Source organism: Myiozetetes cayanensis, unplaced genomic scaffold, assembly GCF_022539395.1.
Source record: "Myiozetetes cayanensis isolate MyiCay16 unplaced genomic scaffold, myiCay2020 scf29, whole genome shotgun sequence".
NCBI lineage: Eukaryota > Metazoa > Chordata > Aves > Passeriformes > Tyrannidae > Myiozetetes > Myiozetetes cayanensis.
Window position 1 is genome coordinate 3,433,704 of NW_026087510.1, and position 20,813 is coordinate 3,454,516.

Below are 20,813 nucleotides of genomic sequence, written 5' to 3' on the forward strand. Positions count from 1 at the left end.
GGGGGTCTCTCCCCAGAGCTTCTCTCCGGTGTCTCTGTCGGGGGGGTCTCTATCGGGGGTCTCTCCCCAGAGTTTCTCTTCGGTGTCTCTATCGGGGGGTCTCTATCGGGGGGTCTCTCCCCAGAGTTTCTCTCCGGTGTCTCTATCGGGGGGTCTCTATCGGGGGTCTCTCCCCGCGCTCTCCTCCCGGGGGGTCTCCCCCGCTCCCTCGCAGGCCCCGCCCCTTCCCGCGCGCGCGCGGCGCCCGCAACCAATGGGAGGCCGGGGCGCGTCCGATGGGCGTGCCCTGGCTGCCCGTGCGGCCAATGGCGTGCGAGCCGCGGGCCGGGGGCCGGGCCGGGCGGGGCCGCTGTGTGCGCCCGGCGGGTCGGGGGTTCGCGGCCCGGGGGTCCGGTTGGGCTCGGGGGCTCGGTGCGGTCCCCCGGCCATGTGGCTGTGCGGAGGGCGGCGGCAGCGCCGCCTCGGGGGCGCCGCGCTGTCCCTCTTCGTGCTGTGGCTGCTGCTGCGCAGGTGAGACCCCGGCGGGGTGCGGCGGGGCGGAGGGAGGGGCGCGGGGTCGCGCCTCCGGGCGGGGCGGGCGGGCCGGGGGTCCCACGGTGGTGGGGGCGGTGGGGAGGGCTTGGGAAGGTGGCGGTGCCCTGCTGGGAGCAGGCCCTGCCCGCCGGGAATGGGGTTGGCTGCGGGAGAACTGCGCATGGATGGATGGATGGGATCGGGATCGGGGGCGGGGGAGGACGGTTATTAACGGAATTAACGTAATTAACGGCTGCGCTCCCCGCGCGGATTAACGCGCTGGGGGCCAGGCAGGGCAGAGTCACGTCTTGTGTGACCGGGGACCCCCCGCTCCCGCCGGCATTCCTGCGGCCGAGCGGGAGCGTGGGAAGGACCGGGGCGAGCAGTGCAGGAATTGCCTCAAGCTTTAAATAAACGCTGCACCTGATCCCCACGGCTCCTGTCCGCCTCCAGGAGTAATGGCTGGGGGACGACCCCGTTGCCAGCGCCATAAATCAGGTTCTCTGCTGGGCACAGGCTCTCCTGCCGACCTTGGCTCCGGAGAGGCTTTACATCATCGCCGCGCTGATGGACGGTGCACTTTGCAAATCAATCGCTCCCGCGGATCTAACCCAGCTCTGGAGCTCTCTCTGATGTGCTCGCACAGTGTTGTTTCCCTCTCTCCAGCCCGTTCTGGGGCTGGCTCTCCCCGTCCTGTGTCCCCACGTCACCGGTGGCCACACGGATGGAGCAGTGTGGTACCCAGGGACCGTGCCCACCTCTCCCGTCTAACCCTGTTATCTCCCTTCTTCTGCTCCTGTTTGCACACTCCAGGCCAGCAGCTGTTCCACCTGCCATAGCAAGAAGTTATTCAAGGTTCTAGCTTTGATCCCACATGTTTTAGATCATGTTCATTTTGGGGGTGATGCTCTGTCCTGCACGAGCGTGTCCCCTCTTACAGCCAAAGGTGGCTTCCAAGTGACAGGAGCTCTTCAGTCCCTGACAATGAAATCCTGGAGATATACATGGAAATACACGTGGAAATATATGGAGGTGGAATATACAGGCAAGGGAAGATGTAGTTATTAATTGCCATTTGGATATTTTATAAGGGGTTCTTCAATTCATAGTCAGAAGTTACTGCTCAGAGCTGTGGAAAAGCCTCGATGAATCTTTGCATAATTAAAAGCAAAATTCTTTCACAGCTGGCTTTGGGTTTGTGGTTTCTTAGAGAGGATTATTGCAAACCAATACCTGCTGAAGGCAGGGGAGTGTGTCTCCTGTAGGAGTGTATCCATAAAACACTGTATCCATTGGTACATGGTGTTTATCTCCACTGTCCAGGTCACCTGGGAATAAACCGTGCTACAAAATGTGGTGATTGTTACCCCAGCCTTGTGAATGGGCACCGGGGGGCTTGTCTGACCCCCACGGGGCAGGACAATGGGCTGGGAGCGAGGGCAGCTCAGAGCTTTCACTTTCCTGTGGCCAAGAGGAAGCCCAGAATAAACAGCAAAGCCCTCGGAGGCAGGTCCCAGTGGAGCTTAGGAATTAGCTGCAAAGTCCCTTGTCCTCTGCAGCAGGTCCTGTAGCATCAGCAAGGCGAGTTAATGGTCTCCAGGCTCTTTCCCCTGGCATTACTTTTTTCTTTTGCATTAGCTTTTTCTACCAGCTGTTCTGCATGAATGATACTTTTTGCAAAAAGAAAAAGAGACTTCCCTGAAGCAGAGATGAAATCACAGAATCTCAGAATGGTTTAGGTTGGAAGGGACCTTAAAGATCGTCTTGTTCCATGCCCATGGGCAGGGACACCTTCCACCAGCCCAGGTTGCTCCAAGCCCCATGCAACCTGGCCTGGAACACTTCCAGAGATGGATACTGAGGGACAAAATAGGCCCTTTAGCAAAGCAAAAAAAAAAGATTCTTTGCAACCTATGCTGTTGTTATAGAAGTGACAAAAAAAGTCTCCTGGGAGCTATAAATTGCTCTCTGGAGGAAGCACAGAGCCCAGGTAGGCTTTGAACTGTGGCAATCCACAGAATCATAGAATCAGATGGGTTGGAAAGGACCTTTGAGATCATCAAGTTGATGATGTCCTTGATCCACTACCACCACAGTTACTGGACTATGGCACTAAGTGCCACATCCAGCTCTGGATTGCTCCAGGAAGAAGCTCTGCTGAGTCACACAAATGCTTTTTTCTGAGGTTACTTGTACAGATCCTAATGAGAGATGTGATTTCAGGATATCTAGGATAATATGTTGAAAATATTGGGAGCCTGGGAGCTTCCCACCAGTCCTTCTGGGTGAGAAAAAATACTAGAGCTGGGGAGTTTTAAGGTTGGAAACTTGGTGGAAATGTGCCAAGTTAGTTATGCCCAGGATTAAGAAGATGAGCTTAAGTGATTAGTTTATTTTTATCTGGCTGTGCGTGCTTCCTGAGCACAGCCTTCATTCTGGCACAGTCTGCAGTACTTCTGTGTGCAGGGCTAATTTAGGGCTCTATCTAGCTCAGAAGCAACTGGGAAACTTAGATGTTTTCCATCCTAATCTTTAAAAATTGGAGTTTTGCATCTCCAGACCCCTTTGAGCTTTCCACCTCAGGCTTGCCAGCAAGAAATAGAAGTAGATACAGCTGCTGTTTTGGGATCTGAATTGCTGAAGTTACAGTGTGTGTGAGATGGTTCTAGCAGAATGGAAGGGCAGGTGGCCACAGGATGTCCTGTGTGTGGATTGAGAACCTCCTCCCCTGCTGCTGAAATTCCTGGTAACTCCTTGGGAGCAATGCTGCCATTTCCCAGCCTCACATCATTATTCTCTGGCTGTGCCCACTTTCTTGGGTAGATAAGCATCTTCTATCCCGATCCTACTCAGGCAGTCACCCTTTAAGTATGGCAGATTGGTGTTTTGCACCGATTTCTCCTACTTTGAGCTGCACTATCTTCATAAACTGTTACAATTACATCACCTTCTGAATGGATGCATCGCTGTGTCCTTGCTCAGCACTGTTTCTGTGAGTGGTTTGGCAATGAGTGTTGACTGAAGGCAGTGAATATCTAATCTGGCTTCCTTTTCCAGGTACTACCCCTGCCTGCTGCCGGCTGTTTCAGAGCCCTGTGAGAATGCTGTGCTACACAGGTACCCTCTGAGCTTGTCAGCCAGCCCATGCAGTACCCTGGAAGTCTTAGATTTAGTTCCTTTGTAGTCTCCTTGTCTTGCCAGAGGGCAGGCAGTCACTGCAGGCTGCTGGTTTGCAATCCCACGAGCTCTGAGCCATCCTCCCCCTCTGCTAATAACTGCTTTACACATAGTGTAGCCAACAGCTGAAGGCTTAGGTGCTCCTCTCTTCTCTCAGTGTGATGTTTCTCCCAAATGTGTGGGTCACTCTTGCTTTCTGGAGCTGGGAATTCCTTCCTCACATCTGGCTCTGATAACAAGCTGCTATTGTCTGACTCTCTGTGTATTCAGAGTTGTGCAACTGGGGTGGTCTGGTGGAGGCAGTGAAGCTGCTTTGTAGCTGGGCTGGGTGATGAAATGGTTTCTTGGTCCAGCCAAAATGAGCTGGGGAGCCTGTAAGGCAGTGGGAAGCAGTTTGTTGGTGCAGGAACTGACCTGATGGAGCTGTGACAGTGTGAATGCTCACCCTGGTAAGTGTTGAGGGACTGGTGTCTCCTTTGCTCCAGTTCTTTTAGCAAATAACGTGGTCAGGAGTTGATAGCAGCCATTTGGGCAGAGGTAAGTTTGTGGTGACAGCTGACTTACTCTTTCCTTGGTGGTGAATATAATCCAGGGGGTTCATTAAATTAAAGCAAAGGTTCTCTGTTCACAGGGAACAGGTGAGGGGTTTTTATTTTTTCCATGCATTGCACTGGAAGATACCAGAGCCCACGAGACATTCAGGGTGACAATACTGGTGGGGGAACAAGGAGCTGGAAGTCAGCCACCGTGTGCCATCCACTAAAAGACAGGGAGATCTTAAATTTCATAAGTTATGGAAGTGTTTGTGAATATTGTGAGTGAAAGCTTCCCCATCCTGTGCTTTCAGCAAGTGAATTCCATGCTCTGTGCCTGAGCAGGGCTGCATTTCAGCTGTAGAGCGTGACAGAGTGACTTGGGGCATTCAGGACGGAAGCTGCTTGTGAAATGAATATCAAATCCACATCTTGGGAAGGTCTCCCAACTGTTTTATTGTCTTCTGAGCAATCTGTATGCTCTATGTGATAAAGAGTGTGGTTTACTGAAGAAGCAGGCAGGTCAGAGCTGGTCCTGCTGGGTAAGGTGGAAGGAGCAGCCTGTCCTAGGGGGACACATCTCTTCCCCAGGATGCTCATTTGTCTCTCTCTCTCTCTCTCCCAGGTTTAACTGGAGTGAGCTGACCCCTCTGGGGCTGTGGGGAAGGACCCTTGGCTTGCAGACAGAGAACTCCCAGTTCCTGCTGGAAGGAATGCCCTTCCGCATATTTGGGGGTTCCATGCACTATTTCCGAGTGCCCAGGGAATACTGGGAAGATCGGATGCTTAAAATGAAAGCCTGTGGCTTAAACACCCTCACCACGTAAGTGTCCTCCCTCCCCAGGCTCTCTCCAAGTTCCTCACAGCCTCTCCCTTCCTCTGGGGGACTTTGTCATTAATTCCAGTGGGCCAGAACAGTGTTAACAATATCTTTTATTGTGAGAAAAGACACAGGAAAGAGCAGTGGGGCCTCAGCTTTTCTTCCTAAGCATCCCAGCCTGCATTATCCTTCCCCTCCCCTGCCCTGATGCTGCCTTTCAGGTACGTGCCGTGGAACCTCCATGAGAGAGAAAGAGGGAAGTTTGACTTCAAGCAGAACCTGGATCTAAAGTATGTGCTACAGACAGCTCTGTTATTAAATACTCCTTTTTTGTGGGAGGGGGTGTGTGGGGGGTCTGGATGAAGATGTCATTTCCAGCTCCTGAAGCAAAGCTGTACCTTGATCAGGCAATGGGGACTTAAATTCCTCCCTCTATGCTTTCTGGAGTTCTGGGAACTTAATGTGTTTAGCACCAATCCAGCACGGTAGGATTGCTTCATCAAGCAGTTCCCTGCTGGTTTTGGTACCTGCATTTCGTGGTGGTTGGAGTATTGGGAGTGTGTGGGGCAGGGATTCTGCAGGCAGGCAATAATTGTGCTCTCTGGATCTCCAGGGCCTTCCTTTCCCTGGCAGCTAAAAATGGGCTGTGGGTGATTCTGCGACCTGGACCTTATATCTGCTCAGAATGGGACCTTGGTGGCCTGCCCAGGTAAGTGTGTAAATAGTTCAACTGAGGGAAGCATTTGGGACAAAAAAGACCCCACGTATGTTTTTATCAGACAGATTAAAAATTCTGATAAAGAGCAACAGTACTATTCCCATTTTCTGGATGATTTTGTAAGCCCACTGAGCTGCATTGGGCATAGAGGAGTTGAGTTTTTCAGGCCTCTGGAAGGATATTAGTTAAATCCCTCCTTTTGCAGAGACAAGGAAGGCACAGGCTCACTCTGTTCAAATGGTTACAGCACTATATTGTTGAACTCTTCAACAAATTGCCCTTTTCTGTGTTAAACCCAAACACAACTAAGTCTTGTAAGTAGAAACAATGGGAACAATGACTGGAAGCTTTGTTTTGAGCCATGTTTTGGATCTTTATGAAGGAGCACTTGGTTGTAGAGCTCCCTTGGGAATGCAGGGAATTCCAGAGTAACCTTTAGAGAGATAAGGTTAGCCCTTGAAATATTTGGGCAAGTTTATGAAATAGTTTAGGCCTGAAGTGCAGAACAAAAAGGAGGGGAAGAGATTGGCAGTGGGAGCCTGGGGTTATGTGAAAGTGTGAGTGGTGGGGTGTCACTGACACTCCTGGTGTTGTCCATACCTGCACTGGGGCACAGGAACACCGGTGATTCCTGCCCAGGTGTGGCTGGTGTCACCTCTGTTTGCTCCTTTTCCCCAGCTGGCTGCTGCAAGACCCAGAGATGCAGCTGAGGACAACCTACAAGGGCTTCACAGAGGCCGTGGATGCCTATTTTGATCACCTAATGCGTGTTGTCGTCCCTTTCCAGGCAAGTACAACCCTCTACCCTCCCCGTGGGTGGGGACTGGCTGCACAGATGGGTGTGAGCTCTGTGTAACTGCAGATGGCTGAAGCAATAACAAAAGTACCAGCTTTGCTCTAGGAACCAGCAAGGGCTGTAGTTGTCTGTGTCAGTTTGGGAGGATGAGAGGATGGAGCTGAGTCCTCCATCTGAGACTGGTACATCTTTCCTGCCACTGTGATTTTGTTCCCTGGGATTAGAAATCATGCTGAACAACAACTCCCTTTTGCTGCCCACAGTACAAGAAAGGAGGTCCCATCATTGCAGTGCAAGTGGAGAACGAATACGGTTCCTACGCCAAAGACCCCAGCTACATGGCCTATGTCAAAATGGTAATGGTGGCACTTCTGCTTCTTCCTGTGCTCAATCTCCCCATAAACCACCTTCCTGAGAGTGTGTTCTTTCTTCTGAATAACGCTGAGAGTGGCTTCAGAGGCTCTTGAATGCGTCAGTCCCTGATCCAGCTGCATTTCCCGTGATGTTTCTTCCTGGAGTGGAGGAGAAGGCACGTGGCCCTCTCAGTGCTGATAAGCTTGTGTTATGTCTTCCAGAGATACTCCCTATTTCCAGGGAAATAGGGAGTATCTGGTCTTGAAGGAGCTTCTTCTGGGGGTCCTGTTTTGCTTCTCTTAGATGACATTGGGTAAAGTTTTCTCTTTGTTGAATTTCCTGAGAGGAGGGTTGTGAACAAGCTGCCAGCACACTCCTAAACTTGTGTAATCTGGGGCTCAACATGAGGCAGGTTAATTTGCCTAATGCCTCCTTTAACCCTGTCAAAAAGAAATCAGACTGTGCCCTGGCTCGTGCCTTCTGAGTGGGTGATAAGGAGTTGGCCTGTGCCCACTGGGACAGCTTATCCTGGTGGATCTCACAGCAGTCTGACCTGTTTGTTTGCCCCCAAAGTCAGGCAGATAACAAGATCTGCAGTGTGTCTTTACTGTTCCATTTCTTCCCACTGAATGCTTGAGAGTGTTGCTGCACATGAGGGAGGTCACCCCTCCAGTGTGTATGTGCTGTAACTTGTGTGTTCCCTGCTACAGCTTTATCAGATCTTTCTGTAACCTTTTGGGTACTTCAGCTTCACCCCGAGGCTCAGGTTGTCCTGTTGCTCAAGGTGTACAGGAGGCTCTTCAAGCAAATAAATCCCTTGGCAGGAGTGTTAATCTGCTCAGGGCTGGGCTTGCTCCTGCCCCAACTCCATCTCGTGGAGTGGTTTCACTTTGCCTGCAAGGTTAAATATGAAGTGTATGTACACACAACTTAAAGACATAATGCCAAGGAAATGGTTTTCAGAGCCCTAAATGGGGCTACAGAGACTCTGGGGGGGTCTGTAAACTCATCCTTGCTTTTCCATGGCTCAGGGAGGAAAGAACTTGTTCCCCAGACTTGTCAGGACAGATCCCCTTGCCAGGCCTGTGGGTGTATTTTTGCAGTGCTGACTCATCATTTTCTGGGATTGTGTGCAATTTGCATCCGAGGAAGTGGAGTGGAGTGGTTAGAGATGAAAATGTGGGAAAGCAGGATTTGCAGGGATTCCTTTTTGCTGGGAGTGGGATCTGATGTGAGGTGGGGCTCTTATTCTGTGTTCTGGTTTGGGCCTCGGGCTTTGAATGTGGCAAGGTGATTAATTCACATCTTGCATGTATGGCCAAGTTACAATCTTCCTGGAATTAAATACTGATTAAAAAGCACCCACAACTCACACAAAACCTCAAATCCCTGTCCTTATCTCACCCTTTTGAGTGCACTGCCTTTGCCTTCCCAAAGGTGAAGGCCATGAAAGGTGTTTTGACACGTCCCTCAGGCTGTTAACACAATGGCTTTTCCTCTTTTTAACACAGGCCCTGTTAAAGAGAGGGATTGTGGAACTGTTGATGACCTCAGACAACAAGAATGGGCTGTCATTTGGCTTGGTGGAAGGAGGTATGTGCTGGTAGAGACAAGGTAAGGCTGTGATCCTTGGGGAACAGGACACTTCATTCACTAAGCTGCACCCACCAAGTGTGTTCTGTCCAGCCCAGTCCCTTCCCAGAAAGGTTGAGGTGTTTTTTTCCATGTAAGGTACAGCACAGGATTGGGCATCTGTACTTAGGCAGGTAAAGGAGGGTATCAGATGTGCACAATGCAAAAGGATGGCCATTTTCCCTTTTAAAAAATTTAATTCTGTGAAAGTTTAAAAATGCTGCTCCTCCTTTTCCCTGTGAAGAAATGGAGGTGCTGCTGTTTGACTTCCACCGAGCCCTAAATCTGCCTGTCTGGGGCACAGTGTAACATTGATTCTCATATTTCCAGATCATTTCAGCTGAGATTTACTCTGTCCTTGGCCTCTGATCTCTCCTGTGTTTCAGTTGCCTGCCTGAGGAGTTGCTTCCCTGAATGAAGTGTTTGCAGGGTGCACACTTTGAGTGCTCCTGTCATCAGTCTGTCAGAAATAATGTTAATTTTCTAATCTCAACCGTGGAGATGATTAAAGGGAAAGACTTTCCCCTCCTTTTTTCCCCTCCTCTTGTTTTTGTATGACAGTATGAGAAGGACAAACTCAGTCAGGGAAGTCCATGGGCCTTCCCCAGTAGGGTGATGTTCTCATTTGGATTTTTGTGGATGTGCAGCAGTTTTCAGCTGTGACCACACAGAGTCACTCTCTCCCTGCCAGAGAGCTGGCAGGAGAAGGGCTGGTGTGGAAATTCCTGCCTAGCCCTCATCTCCTGAGGGAATTATTGCTGCCTCAGAGCTCCTTCTTGTTTGGAATTGCCTTTTCTGGTGTGTTCATGCTGAGAGCTCTTGGATGCCACTTTGACTCTTGGATGTCGCAACAATCTGCTCATCAGAGTCGGAATGTCAGTCATCAGACGTGTGGAGTAACTGAGGCTCGAAGTGGGACACCAGCAGGGTGGGTAGGAAGGAGCTAAAGCAGAGTCAGAATCACTTCCCATCCCTGGAAGTGTCCAAGGCCAGGTTGGATGGGGCTTGGAGCAACCTGGGATAGTGGGAGGTGTCCCTGCCCATGGCCCAGGGACAAGATGATCTTCAAGGTCCCTCCCAGCCCAAGCCATCCATGATTCCAAGCTGGCTGGCTCTGCTCTGACCAGGTACAGCCCTTCTGGGGCTCACAGGTGACAAAATAAAGCCTCTGGTGTCCCTCCAGGACCACGGTGGGAAGCTGTGTCTGTGTGTGGGAGGATCCTGTGAGAAGGATCAGCAAGGCTTTGGGGACTCTCCATTTTCATGGTGTGCTGTTAATCTGCATGAAAAGCAGAGTTGGGCTTGTTCTCCTTCAGGATTGCCACCTAATGCATTACATCAGTGCTAAATCCACGTTTTGTTTTGTTCTCCCTTCATGTTTTCTGTGACACTTTCTTTAGCTCAGCACAGTACATGGGTCAGCCTCTTAAAATCAAGGTATAAATAGTGAGAAGTGAGCTTTTTCTTCTGTAAATATTCTGTTTGAAGTGCTCAGTCTGACACAACTGGGGCTGGATTTGCTCCCAGCTCTCATGTAAGAAGTTGATTTTTAATACAGAACCATATCATTGCTCCTGCATTTTCAAAGTTGGAAGAATGATCAGTGTGACCACGGGCTAGCAGAGGATGAAAATGGTTCAGATGTGTGCCAGGGGCTGGGACACTGATCCCAGATTAGTGTCTTCTGTCCTGCAGGCAGGTGTTCCCACTACAGGGTCTGAAGATCCTGCAGCACACACAGCTGGTTTCCCTGCTCTGCACAGGGCAGAAGCACAGAAAACTCTTCCAATTCCAGTTCTCTCTGGTTCACTTGTCCTGTGGTTCCTCTCTCTCAACCCCACAGGCATGACAAGCTGTAGGATATTGCCTGGGTAGCAATTCCTGCAGCTAAAGCCTGAGAGATCAGTGTGACATCCACACAGGACTTTCGAATAAGTTTGCCTTTATGTGGTGCCTTTTATCTGAGGATCTCCATGTGCTTTACAGGCTCTAATTAAAGCTTGTGACACCCCATGGGCTGCTCTGATGCTCTCTCTTTCTGGTACCTCTGAACACTGGAGCTAAATGATGTCCTGCAAGTATTCCACTGTGTGCTGTGGTCCAGCTGGATTCTGCACACCAAGCAAAGACTTTGATGGGAAATTTCTGAGGAGGTTATTTTGGTGGCTCAGAAGATGTTCCAGTTCCCCCTGAGCTTGTGCTGGGCTGATGCCTAAAGAAGATGGTCTTGTACACATTTTGTATGAGTCCAAATTAATACATTTTTCTTTTCCCAATAGCACTGGCCACTGTTAACTTTCAGAAACTGGAACCTGGGATACTGAAATATCTGGATGCAGTGCAGGTAAGAGGCAGAAACACACTGTTCATGCAGATTGTCCAGGACAGCATTAGAAGTGAAGCACTGATAGTCTCTGGGCTGTGGAAGGAAGCCTTGCTGCTGGATGTTTGATCCTACACTTTGCATTTGTTTTCTTTTCCTGTGCCGGCAAAAGAGGCTCTGCTGGATGTGCTTTCACCTTCTTTAGGTCTTCCAAAATTCCCCAAACACTGCAAATGAACAGAAGGTGGCACCTTCCCCACCAAATGAATGCAACATGGCCTTAAAAAAGCAGTTCCTCCTTTGCCACACTGACTAATTACAAGACAGGAAGCCTCTTAGTCGTGTTTTTAAGGATTATTAAGCTGTGTTATCTTTTCCTTGTTATGGGCTTTTGTTCCAGAGGGTGATAAAATTCCTTCTGTGACTGGTTTACCTGGGATGGATGGATTCAATGTATTTCCAAGAGCTGCTCCATACCTGGAACATTTAGGTGATTACAGGCAGCTGTTTTCTCCTAATGAAATACAAGTTGCTTTAATGCCACTTACTTTGGCCAATTCCTGTGGCATCAAATAAAGCCCCTGTCCAATAATAGGCAAAATTGTCTGGAAATGAAGACCATGAGGCTGGAGTGGCAGCACACGTTGTCCTGTCTGGGTGGAATTCTGCAGGAGCTAAGGGAGCTGGCAGGGGGTGACAAATGGGAAGAAATTGCTCTGTGTGCAGAGCCTTTAATGAAGACCTAATTCCTGCAAAGGCTAATTCTTCCCTGCCAACACCATATGCAGCATTAAAAAGGCATTAACAGCTAAGGTCTGCTGTTCTACCTTGGCAGGCACTGCCTGCCCTGCACCTGCACACTCTCAGCTGGCAGTGGCCTGGCAGATAAGCAGACATTTATAAATGTGGATTTCTAGCAGAAACTAAACAGTGACAGTTGGTTTGTCTTTTTTTTTTTTTTTTTTTGCTGCAGCTCTACCAAACAGCAGCGTCCAGAATCGTTTGGTCTCACCTGATTGTGTGCTGGGGTTTTTGCTTTGTGCAGAGGCACAAAGCTTTGCTTGCCTGTTCTGGGCATTGGTGTCCCACAGCATCTTGTTCCTCACATGTCCAGAGCTCCTTAGCTGCCTTTTGTCCGTGCCAGCTGAGAAGAAAACACTCTTGTAAAAACCATTTCACTGAGCTGGATTTGAACAGTGCTTCTCTAGAAAACAGGGATGAGTGCAGGACTGCCCTGAATCCATTTTAACTCTGTTTTTCTTTTTGACACAGAGAGATCAGCCAAAGATGGTGATGGAGTACTGGACTGGGTGGTTTGATAACTGGGGAGGCCCTCACTATGTCTTTGATGCAGATGGTGAGCACCAAATTCTGTCCTTGCAGACAGGGGAGCAATTTACCTCCTGTGGGAATGTGGTGAATTTAAGCCTCTTGCAAGGGTAGCACCTTCTTCGTGGTTAAAACCTCATTAGGAAGACTAGTACTAAAAAAAATAAACCAACAGCTCTAGAACCTCCAGGGCATCTAAAGTGCAGTGAAAACAGAGCTGTATAAGACTGTTTTAATGACTCTCTTATCCTCCTGCAATTGTCTTTGTAATTGGGTCATTAGTGTGTTCAGTTTAGGAGTCTGGCTAAGTAGTCCTTACAGCTCCTCTGCTTAAAAGCAAAATTCCTGCTGGAGTCCATGAACTTTACCCTTTTTCACTTAGAGGAGAGGATTATTTGAATGTATGAATGTGCCCCAAAGTGTCAGTCCGAGATACAAACCACCACACCAATCACTGTAATTGCACAGGGGTGGCAGGGACCAGGATGTTTGGGTCTGCTTTGAATTGCTGGCAGTGTTACAGCCCAGATTTGTGGTCTGTGGCCCCCCTGGCACTGCCCTTCCTTTGCAGAAATGGTGACCACTGTGGCCAGTATCCTCAAAACAGGAGCATCCATCAACCTCTACATGTTCCACGGAGGCACCAACTTTGGCTTCATGAACGGGGCTCTGGAAGCTGATGAGTACAAGTCAGATGTCACCAGTTATGGTGAGTTTTCTTTCACTGCTTTGCCTGTGGTGGCAGTGCAGCTCTGATACCCCTGGGCTAGTGACAGTTGACAGAAACACGCTTAGAAATGGTCAGTAGAACCACTCCTCCTAAAAGCTATGAGCTCAGAAGCAAATACCTGTCTAAGAGGAGGGTTTACATTAGTATTTCCTATTTCCAAACCCATTTCAGGATGTGGAGGATGCCCTTATTAGTTGTAAATAGAGGCAGCACAGATGATGACTTTGCTTCTCTTCTTTCTAGGGAGGAATGGTGATCCAAGATACCATTCTGGTTCTTTATTTTACCAAGTCAAATCGTATCATAAATTTCTCTTCATCCCAACAGCCCTTTGTTAAAATGCTTAATTGTCGACTTTATCCTGTGTGAAATTCTGGATTATGTGCAAATTAGGTCTCTAAAAGTATGTTGCTCGTTCACAAATTGCTCTTCTCCAAATTAGTGGTTGTTTAGTGACATTCACTCAGCTTAAAGTGCCATGAAAATTGTGTCTGGGGCTTTTACTTCTTGCATGAAGCTGTCCCAGAGCTGCTGTATGTTTTTAAATCACACGTGCTGCTTTTCCAGATTATGATGCTGTGCTGACAGAGGCTGGAGACTACACATCCAAATTCTTCAAGCTCAGACAACTCTTCAGCGTGATCATTGGTAATTATAGACCCAGGAACCAAAATACTGTTCTACCTACAGTGTTAAATGAGGAAATTGTTTAAACTGGTTCTTCTGCTGGAATTAACCAATTATCGGGGGATATTTCCAAAAGATGGGAGGGGGACCAAAGGTCTGGAGGGGCCTTAAATGTGTGTTGGCTGAAATCACTGTTCCATCTTTCTCTTTTTTTTTTCACACCCCAGGCCATCCTCTGCCTCTGCCTCCCCTGATTGAAAGCAAGGCATCGTATGGTGCAATCCTGTTGCATCAGTACATCTCTCTCTGGGATGTGTTACCATCTCTTTTACAGGTAGGAACACCCATTTTAATGCATCTCAGACCTAAAAGGCATGGCCTCTTAGGTGCAAAAGGCAATTAGTGCACTGGCTTGTTATCCCATGAGGAGAAGGGTGGGCAATGTTTTGTCAGGGGTATGTAAAAGAAGCAAATCTTTTCTCTCTCCTTTTGGACTGCTACTTCTGTTCTCTTGGAGCTCCAGTTTTGCAAGGCCTTGGCTCCCGTTTCTGGTACTTTGGTGCAGCTTTCAGAGAGCCACGAGGGAATTAAGCTTGGAGCAGATCCCAGGAGGCTCCCAGGGAAATGTACCCTGTGGCAGAGCGTGAACCTGTGTGAAATGAGCCTGTCAGTGCTGAGAGACCACTGCTGACCTTACATTTGCCTCTCCTTTGCAGCCCATGAAGTCAGAATTTCCTGTTAACATGGAGAACCTGCATCTGAATGACAGCACTGGGCAGTCCTTTGGGTATGTGCTCTACGAGACTGTCATTTTTGGGGGTGGCCAACTGCACACCAGGAACCACGTCCGTGACCGAGCACAGGTAAGGACCAGAGGGCATTTGGGACTCCCTGGGGTTGGATGGAAATGCTTTGGTCTGGAAAACTAAGGCAGCAAATAGGGGGAAATGTGAACCTTTAGGTTAGGAGTGTGATTCTCTCTTTCCAGTTCTCACCTAAGCCCCAACCCTTACCATTTGTAATCAAATTGGAGCTTCCAGTTTACTAAAACTTCTAATGTCTTTAAACTGGAGAATGTTGAATATTCTGAGAAATACTGTGATTTTTTTTTTCCCACCTGGACCGAATCAGTGACACATTTGTGGACACTTGAGTTCTGGTTTCAAGTAGAGATAATTTTCACCCCAAATACAACTTCAGTAACCTGTGCAAGACATGGTTATAGTAAAATTGATGTGAAGTTGCTCTTGTTTTGTGTGCTCTGTTCTGCAGGTGTTTGTTAACACTGTGTATGTGGGTGAGCTGGACTACAACACAGTGGAGCTCTTCATTCCTGAGGGACAGGTAACTAACTGGGGGTTGCTCACAGCAACAGTGTGTGGATAACAGAACCAGGATCACTAAAGAGGAATTTCTCTCAGGAAGGCACCTCCCACCTACCCCAGACAAGCTGGTACAGCAGGCAGTGGTTGTTATACCCAAATTGGACACCATCTCACTAATCAAATAGTGTGATTTCACTGCCAAGTTACTATTTGTGATGGAAAAGTGAGGTTTGGGTATTTTTCCATGGAGAAAATTCAAGTTATTGTACTCCTTGCTGCACAAAGTTTGCCAGCCTTCCTGCCACAGCTACAACTTGGACATCAAGTACCTGTACCCTATTTGTGCATTAAATCTGTGTGGGCTTCATCTTCCTTAGCACAAAGCAGGTTTTAAGGAGGGCTTGGGGGCTCTTGCACCTTTTTTGGGTCTCAAATTAAATGAGGGGAGACTGAAGGCAGTGTTACCCTGGCAGGAGCTGGCACCAAGACTAATATATTGATTGAACACATGTCAACAGAGCTGTGTGTGGCCTTTGGAGTAGGTGAGGGGTTGGACACACCAGTTGTTCCTAAGGCTTGTGGGAGGCTTTATGGCATAAGCCTGTCCCATGTCAAACTCCATTGCTGGCTCTGTGGGTGACATCCAAATGGGACATGAAAATTCAGCAGGAAAAAACCCCAGAACGCTGCTGAGCTCCTCAGTGCTGTGGCTTTAAAGTAAACTGAGAAATGGCAGCTGCCAGAGGTATTGGTGCCACCTTCCCTCTGAAACACCTCTGCTAACCAGGCATTAAGGCTGATACAGCACTGGCCCAGCTGATGCTCTTGCTTTTGTTTTTTTAGGGCTTCAGGCAGCTGAAGCTCCTGGTGGAGAACCGTGGGCGTGTCAATTATGGCCTGGCACTGAATGAACAGAGGAAAGGTGGGTTAAGTTCTTTTATATTCTTCTTTTATAGGGGTACAGCTAAACCCGAGGCCATCAATGAATCTTCCTCCCCTCTAGGTTTCCTAGGTGATGTTCAGATTCCCATTCTCTTGCTCTGTGAGCATTTTGCCTCACAGGGAGAGAGGGAAAATACCTTTTTTAATCTATGTTTTCCCCCAGGGGGTTGATATTGGAGGATCACACCATTTAAAAACTCACACAGTACCAGGAGTGAAATGCATCCTGTTGAGCAGAATTTACTGAAGTGCTCAAGTCTGTCACACACAGCTGTGGAGCTGGAAGAAGCTGAAACCCCAGGATTCTGTTTTAGTGGGAAACTATATGCAAAAGCTATATAAAATGGATTAATGGAGTTAGGCACGTGACTGTACTGATTTTATTTAATGCAGAGGAGGTGCATAAAGCCTCTGTGCTGCTTAGGCAACCTCAACTGCAGGACCCAGGCTTTGCCTGCTACAGGGAGAATAATTATAACAAGGGAGTGCTGAAGGTAAATTACTGATTCAAGTGCTTTAGGATCCTTGGATGAAAAGCCCTGGACCAGCACTGGGCATCAGTGCCTGCCCACGTCATATTTTGCTGTGCCTGTTAGAGAAGTAACTGATTCACTGCTCTAAAAAAAAATCCAAATAAACTAAAACCCAACAATACCAACCACCCCCCACTTGCTGCATGTGCCAACAGTGTTCTCTGCTTGGAGCTGTGGAATGACTTGGTGAGTTGAAGCAAAGGAGAGAATGCAGAGGCCAAAGCATAGTAATGTTCCCCACTCAATCTGGATGAGCAATGGGACCATATGGACTCTAATTCCATTGCAGAACGTGGCTGCTTTCCATCCCCTGCTGTTCCCTGCATTCAAATAGGAAAATCCATCAGCTTTAGCTGTTTTTCAACTCTTCATTACCCCCATTGCTCTCACAGGCTTAATTGGTGACGTCTTCTTGAATAAAACCCCCTTGAGGAACTTCAAGATTTACAGTCTGGAGATGAAACCTGCCTTCATGGAAAGGTTTGTGGGATTTAAACTTTCTTTTTTTTAATCCTTCCTCCTTTGAAATCACCTGTTTACCAGCACTGCAAAATCTAATAGGGAGCAGCTAAATGTATGAGAAAGGCAACACGAGGTAACAGCAGGGAGGTGGATTTTTGCACTGAGAAGCTCCTTGCTGATAGATTTGCCTGAAATAGTGCAGAAAATAGTGCTAGATTATCCATACCATTATTTAGAATGAAATGTATTCGTTCTGTGGAGGATTTAAAGATTTCCCTGCAGCTTGTAGGTTAGATCAGGTAGGTAAGAGCAAGGCTTAGCCAAAGGAGTGGGTCCCCACACACACCCACATGTCAGAATAGTTTGGGTCTTTCTGGAAATCACCAATATGGTTGATATATTTAGTAATTCAGACTTCAAGGGGTGGATTAATTCTAGAAAGCTACTAATAGTACATTAACAATCCAGATGGCTTCCTCTCTTCTGTGTTATTGTGCTTTAATTCAAGGAAGGGAATCTGTCAGGGGGACATCAAGGAGTCTCTGTCAGCAGATACAGAAGATCTTAGGCATGTTTAAACCCTGTAGACTCTGGCCATCATCCAGAGAGGCTCTTCAGTGCTGCTGTTAATACCAGAAAACAAGTTATGAGCATCCCCCAAGATATCACAGCTCTCCCATTTGGTGTAGGAAGGAGAGAGGGGCAATGTTAAACTCCAGTGGCTTTTCAAAGGAAAAAAGTCCATGTTTGGAAATTTCCAAGGACAATTTTACCAGGCTGCCTGAAGGATTCTTATTGATGGGGTAACTCCCAGCCTTTTGGGCTGCAGGGTGCTAGAGGAATATTTCCAGTGAGGAACATTTAGAGCAAGTGAGCTGCCATACCCAAATAAAAGCAGGATTAGTCCCCACTGCCCTCAGTTCCTGGCTGTTGACCAGCAGCACTGGAACACAATCAGCTTACAGTCCCCATGGGGGAGGAGGGAGCAGGGTGTTGTGAAAGGAACTGTCACAGGCTTTTAGTTGAATAATTCAGTAGCAGTCAGGCTGCACTGGATCAATAACTTCCCTGAGTGCTAGAGGATGCAGTTCCTAAGGGTCAGCAGGAACATGTCCTGACAGAGGCTCAAGGCTTCTATGGGATTCTACACCCCTTCTTTCCTCTTTTGTTTGTGCCCTGTTCCCAAATTGTTGCCACAGGTAAGAAATAATGTCAGCTTGCCCCTAATTACTGAAAACTTGCAAGGATGTGTTCGTGTTCCTTGACAGGAACAGGGGCAGATCTGGAGGAGGATGGGCACTTCAGCAGCCAACATGAAAGAGAGCTTTTCATCTCAGAATCACTGGTTTGGGTTGGCAGGAACCTTAAAGCTCATCCCATTCCACTCCTGCCATGGGCAGGGACACCTTCCACTAGCCCAGGTTGCTCCAAGCCCCTCCAACCTGGCCTTGGACACTTCCAGGCATGGGGCAGCCACAGCTTCTCTGGGCAGCCTGTGCCAGGGCCTGCCCACCCTCACAGCCAAGAATTTTTTCCTAATATCTAACCTAAACATTCTCTCTTTCAGTTTGACTCCTTTCCCCTTGTCCTGTCACGACCTGCTCTTGTGTAAAAAGTATTTTATGTTGCTGTGAAGTATCAGAGTTGGTGGCAACCCCAGATCTCCTTCCCTTGGGCCCCAAGCTGGGCTCCCAGGGCTGTGGACCATGAAGACACAGCCAGGCAGCACCAGGACATGCCTGTCTGAAGTGGGTCCCTCTCTTTCAGCCTGCAGAAAGTTTCTGGATGGAGCTCAGTCCCAGATTACTTTGTTGGTCCAGCGTTTTTCCGTGGAAGGCTGTGGATAGAGCAGCAGCCACAGGACACTTTCCTGAAGCTACAGGCAAGTCCTGGTTTTTCTTGATCAAGATTTTTCAGAAGCTGATTTAGAGAGACTCTTGTGCACTAGCTGTGACTGAGCTCTGTCTAGTTCTTATGGGAGTTAGCATTCCTGTTGTCTTTCTGTGGAAGATTGCTGCTCCTGCATAGAACTTCAGATGAGATATTAAGTATTATTAAACTTTCTCCTCTGATTTCCCTCCCTCAGAGCCAACCAGTCATTACTTACTGCTCACTTTCCCTTTAATACTTTGCTGTAAATGATGCCAGTCAGCAGCAATACAGCATTTCTCTCACCTGGGAAAGAGGTGAGGGGAGATATTCCATGCTTGGGAAGGAATAAAGTCTGGTCAAAAGGATGAAGTTTCCTGTACAAGCACCAATCATGAATTGCACATTTTTGAAAGCTTTATCCCTTTAATTAGTACATTAAGGATAACTCCTGTTCAGCAGGGCTTACTTAAATGTTCATGGCTTCAGGGATTTGTGCAGGGAAAGCAAGCAGAAAACCTGTGGAAAGTGGCTGGAAAGAATGCAAGTGTGAAAGCAGATTTAGTTTCCTGGGGGGATGTTAACGAGGCAGCAGAGCTGCATCAGTAATTCCATGTTCTGCCTGGATTCCAGGGCTGGGAAAAAGGAGTGGTCTTTGTCAATGGGCAGAACCTGGGCCGCTACTGGAAAATTGGACCTCAGGAGACTCTCTACCTTCCTGGGCCCTGGTTAAAGAAAGGGGACAACGAGGTGAGGGGAAATGGGGGGATTTGCTCTTTGCCTGTTTGTGTTGTTAAAGATCCTGGTCTGAGCCACGTCCCAAAGAGCCAGACATGGACAGGATATTCATTACCCACCTCCAGCTGGGAGCCAGCACAATGAAGGGAGAGTGTTACCTCCTGAGATCTGTAAAAATTAGGGAAGGTGCTGCTCTAAAGCTACTCTGGCTCTGACAACCATTAAGACATTGGCAGCTAAACTTCAGAGCACTGCATCAGGTTCAGAATGGAGACAAACCTGATGTGATGCTGGTTCACACCACGTGGTGCCGAAGGAGAATCACAGTTACTGTTCAGACTCACACTGATTGATCCCTTTGAGTGGTGCTTCCTTCCCCTGCTGTGAGAGTGTGCCTTTTCCTCCTGAAAATACTCAAGAGTAACTCAGCCTCTGTGAGAAGGAATCCCACACAAAGAGATGCCTGTCTCCTGCAGATTGTCCTCTTTGAGGAGCGCACGGCGGGACGGATCATCCAGTCTGTGGACATCCCTTACTTAGGAAGGACCCAGTATGTGAACTGAGGAGGAGAGCTGCTTTCCCATGTTTGGTTCATCCTGAACATTCCTGGTTGCATGTCTGGGGACATGGTGGGCATGCTAATCTCCACTAGACCAAGGTAAAGGATTTGCCCTTTGGCAGCGAGCTCAGAGGAGGGAACGGGCCCCAAAGGAAGCAGGGTCCGTTGTTGGATGGATGGGTGGATGGATGGATGGGTGGATGGATGGATGGGTGGATGGATGGATGGATGGATGGGTGGATGGATGCAGCAGCTCATCTCCCTGGACTACTGAGGACCCACAGCCTGGATGGCTGCGCATGTTTTGGACCATCTGGTGAATGTGGGGGAGTAAAAAAGGTGCTGGAGGCAGGTGGGGGAGAGAGGAAGAACTGAAGCCATCTGAACCGAAAGCTGAGCTCAGCTTTCCAGTGACTTTAAAACTGTCTTATTACTGGCCTCCTTGTTTTTATAATTAGGTAGGGAGAAAATAGTTGGTGAACATGTGGGTAATCAGGTGTGGAAAACCATTTGGTTGTGCTTCCAGGCAGATTTTAGCACCTCTCTCTGCAAAGAGGCCATTATTTGTTCAGTTGTTGGAAGCCAACGTGGTTGTCAAATGACTTTTAATTTGAGCTTTTTTTTTTTTCACTCAGTTTTATTATGGAGGTTGTCTCTCTCTCAAAAGGAAAAAAAAAAAGTTTAAAAAAGTGAAATGTGTTTTGTCCTTTGTCAAATCCTTATGTTTTAGGCCAGTCAGGAATGAGAATTTCCAAGGAGGAGAAAAGAAAAAGTGAGTCTTGCAGTGCTCTCTCCACCTGCTGCTTGCACTGTGAAGCACCTAAAAATGAAAT

The 20,813-nt window shown here is 48.2% G+C and overlaps 1 protein-coding gene across 1 annotated transcript; it reads left to right on the top strand.

The window, feature by feature from the left end:
• Positions 1–353: 353 nt before the first annotated feature.
• On the top strand, positions 354–20,638 carry LOC126644141 (beta-galactosidase-1-like protein 2). The gene is made up of 19 exons (XM_050323113.1): positions 354–510; positions 4,849–5,046; positions 5,265–5,333; positions 5,657–5,752; positions 6,440–6,548; positions 6,821–6,913; positions 8,423–8,504; positions 10,823–10,887; positions 12,139–12,223; positions 12,767–12,904; positions 13,493–13,573; positions 13,780–13,886; positions 14,269–14,415; positions 14,825–14,896; positions 15,721–15,799; positions 16,745–16,832; positions 18,582–18,696; positions 19,317–19,433; positions 19,898–20,638. Exons 1-19 carry the CDS (start codon positions 428–430, stop codon positions 19,982–19,984), a joined length of 1,911 nt encoding a protein of 636 aa, XP_050179070.1. The 5' UTR covers positions 354–427; the 3' UTR covers positions 19,985–20,638.
• The last annotated feature ends 175 nt before the right edge of the window (positions 20,639–20,813 follow it).

Excerpts from the sequence above, each read along its gene's own strand:
- LOC126644141 (XM_050323113.1), top strand. The coding sequence starts at position 428 with ATGTGGCTGTGCGGAGGGCGGCGGCAGCGCCGCCTCGGGGGCGCCGCG. Across the intron at positions 5,334-5,656 it reads AAGCAGAACCTGGATCTAAA|GGCCTTCCTTTCCCTGGCAG; the intron begins GTATGTGCTACA and ends CTGGATCTCCAG. Across the intron at positions 18,697-19,316 it reads ACACTTTCCTGAAGCTACAG|GGCTGGGAAAAAGGAGTGGT; the intron begins GCAAGTCCTGGT and ends CCTGGATTCCAG.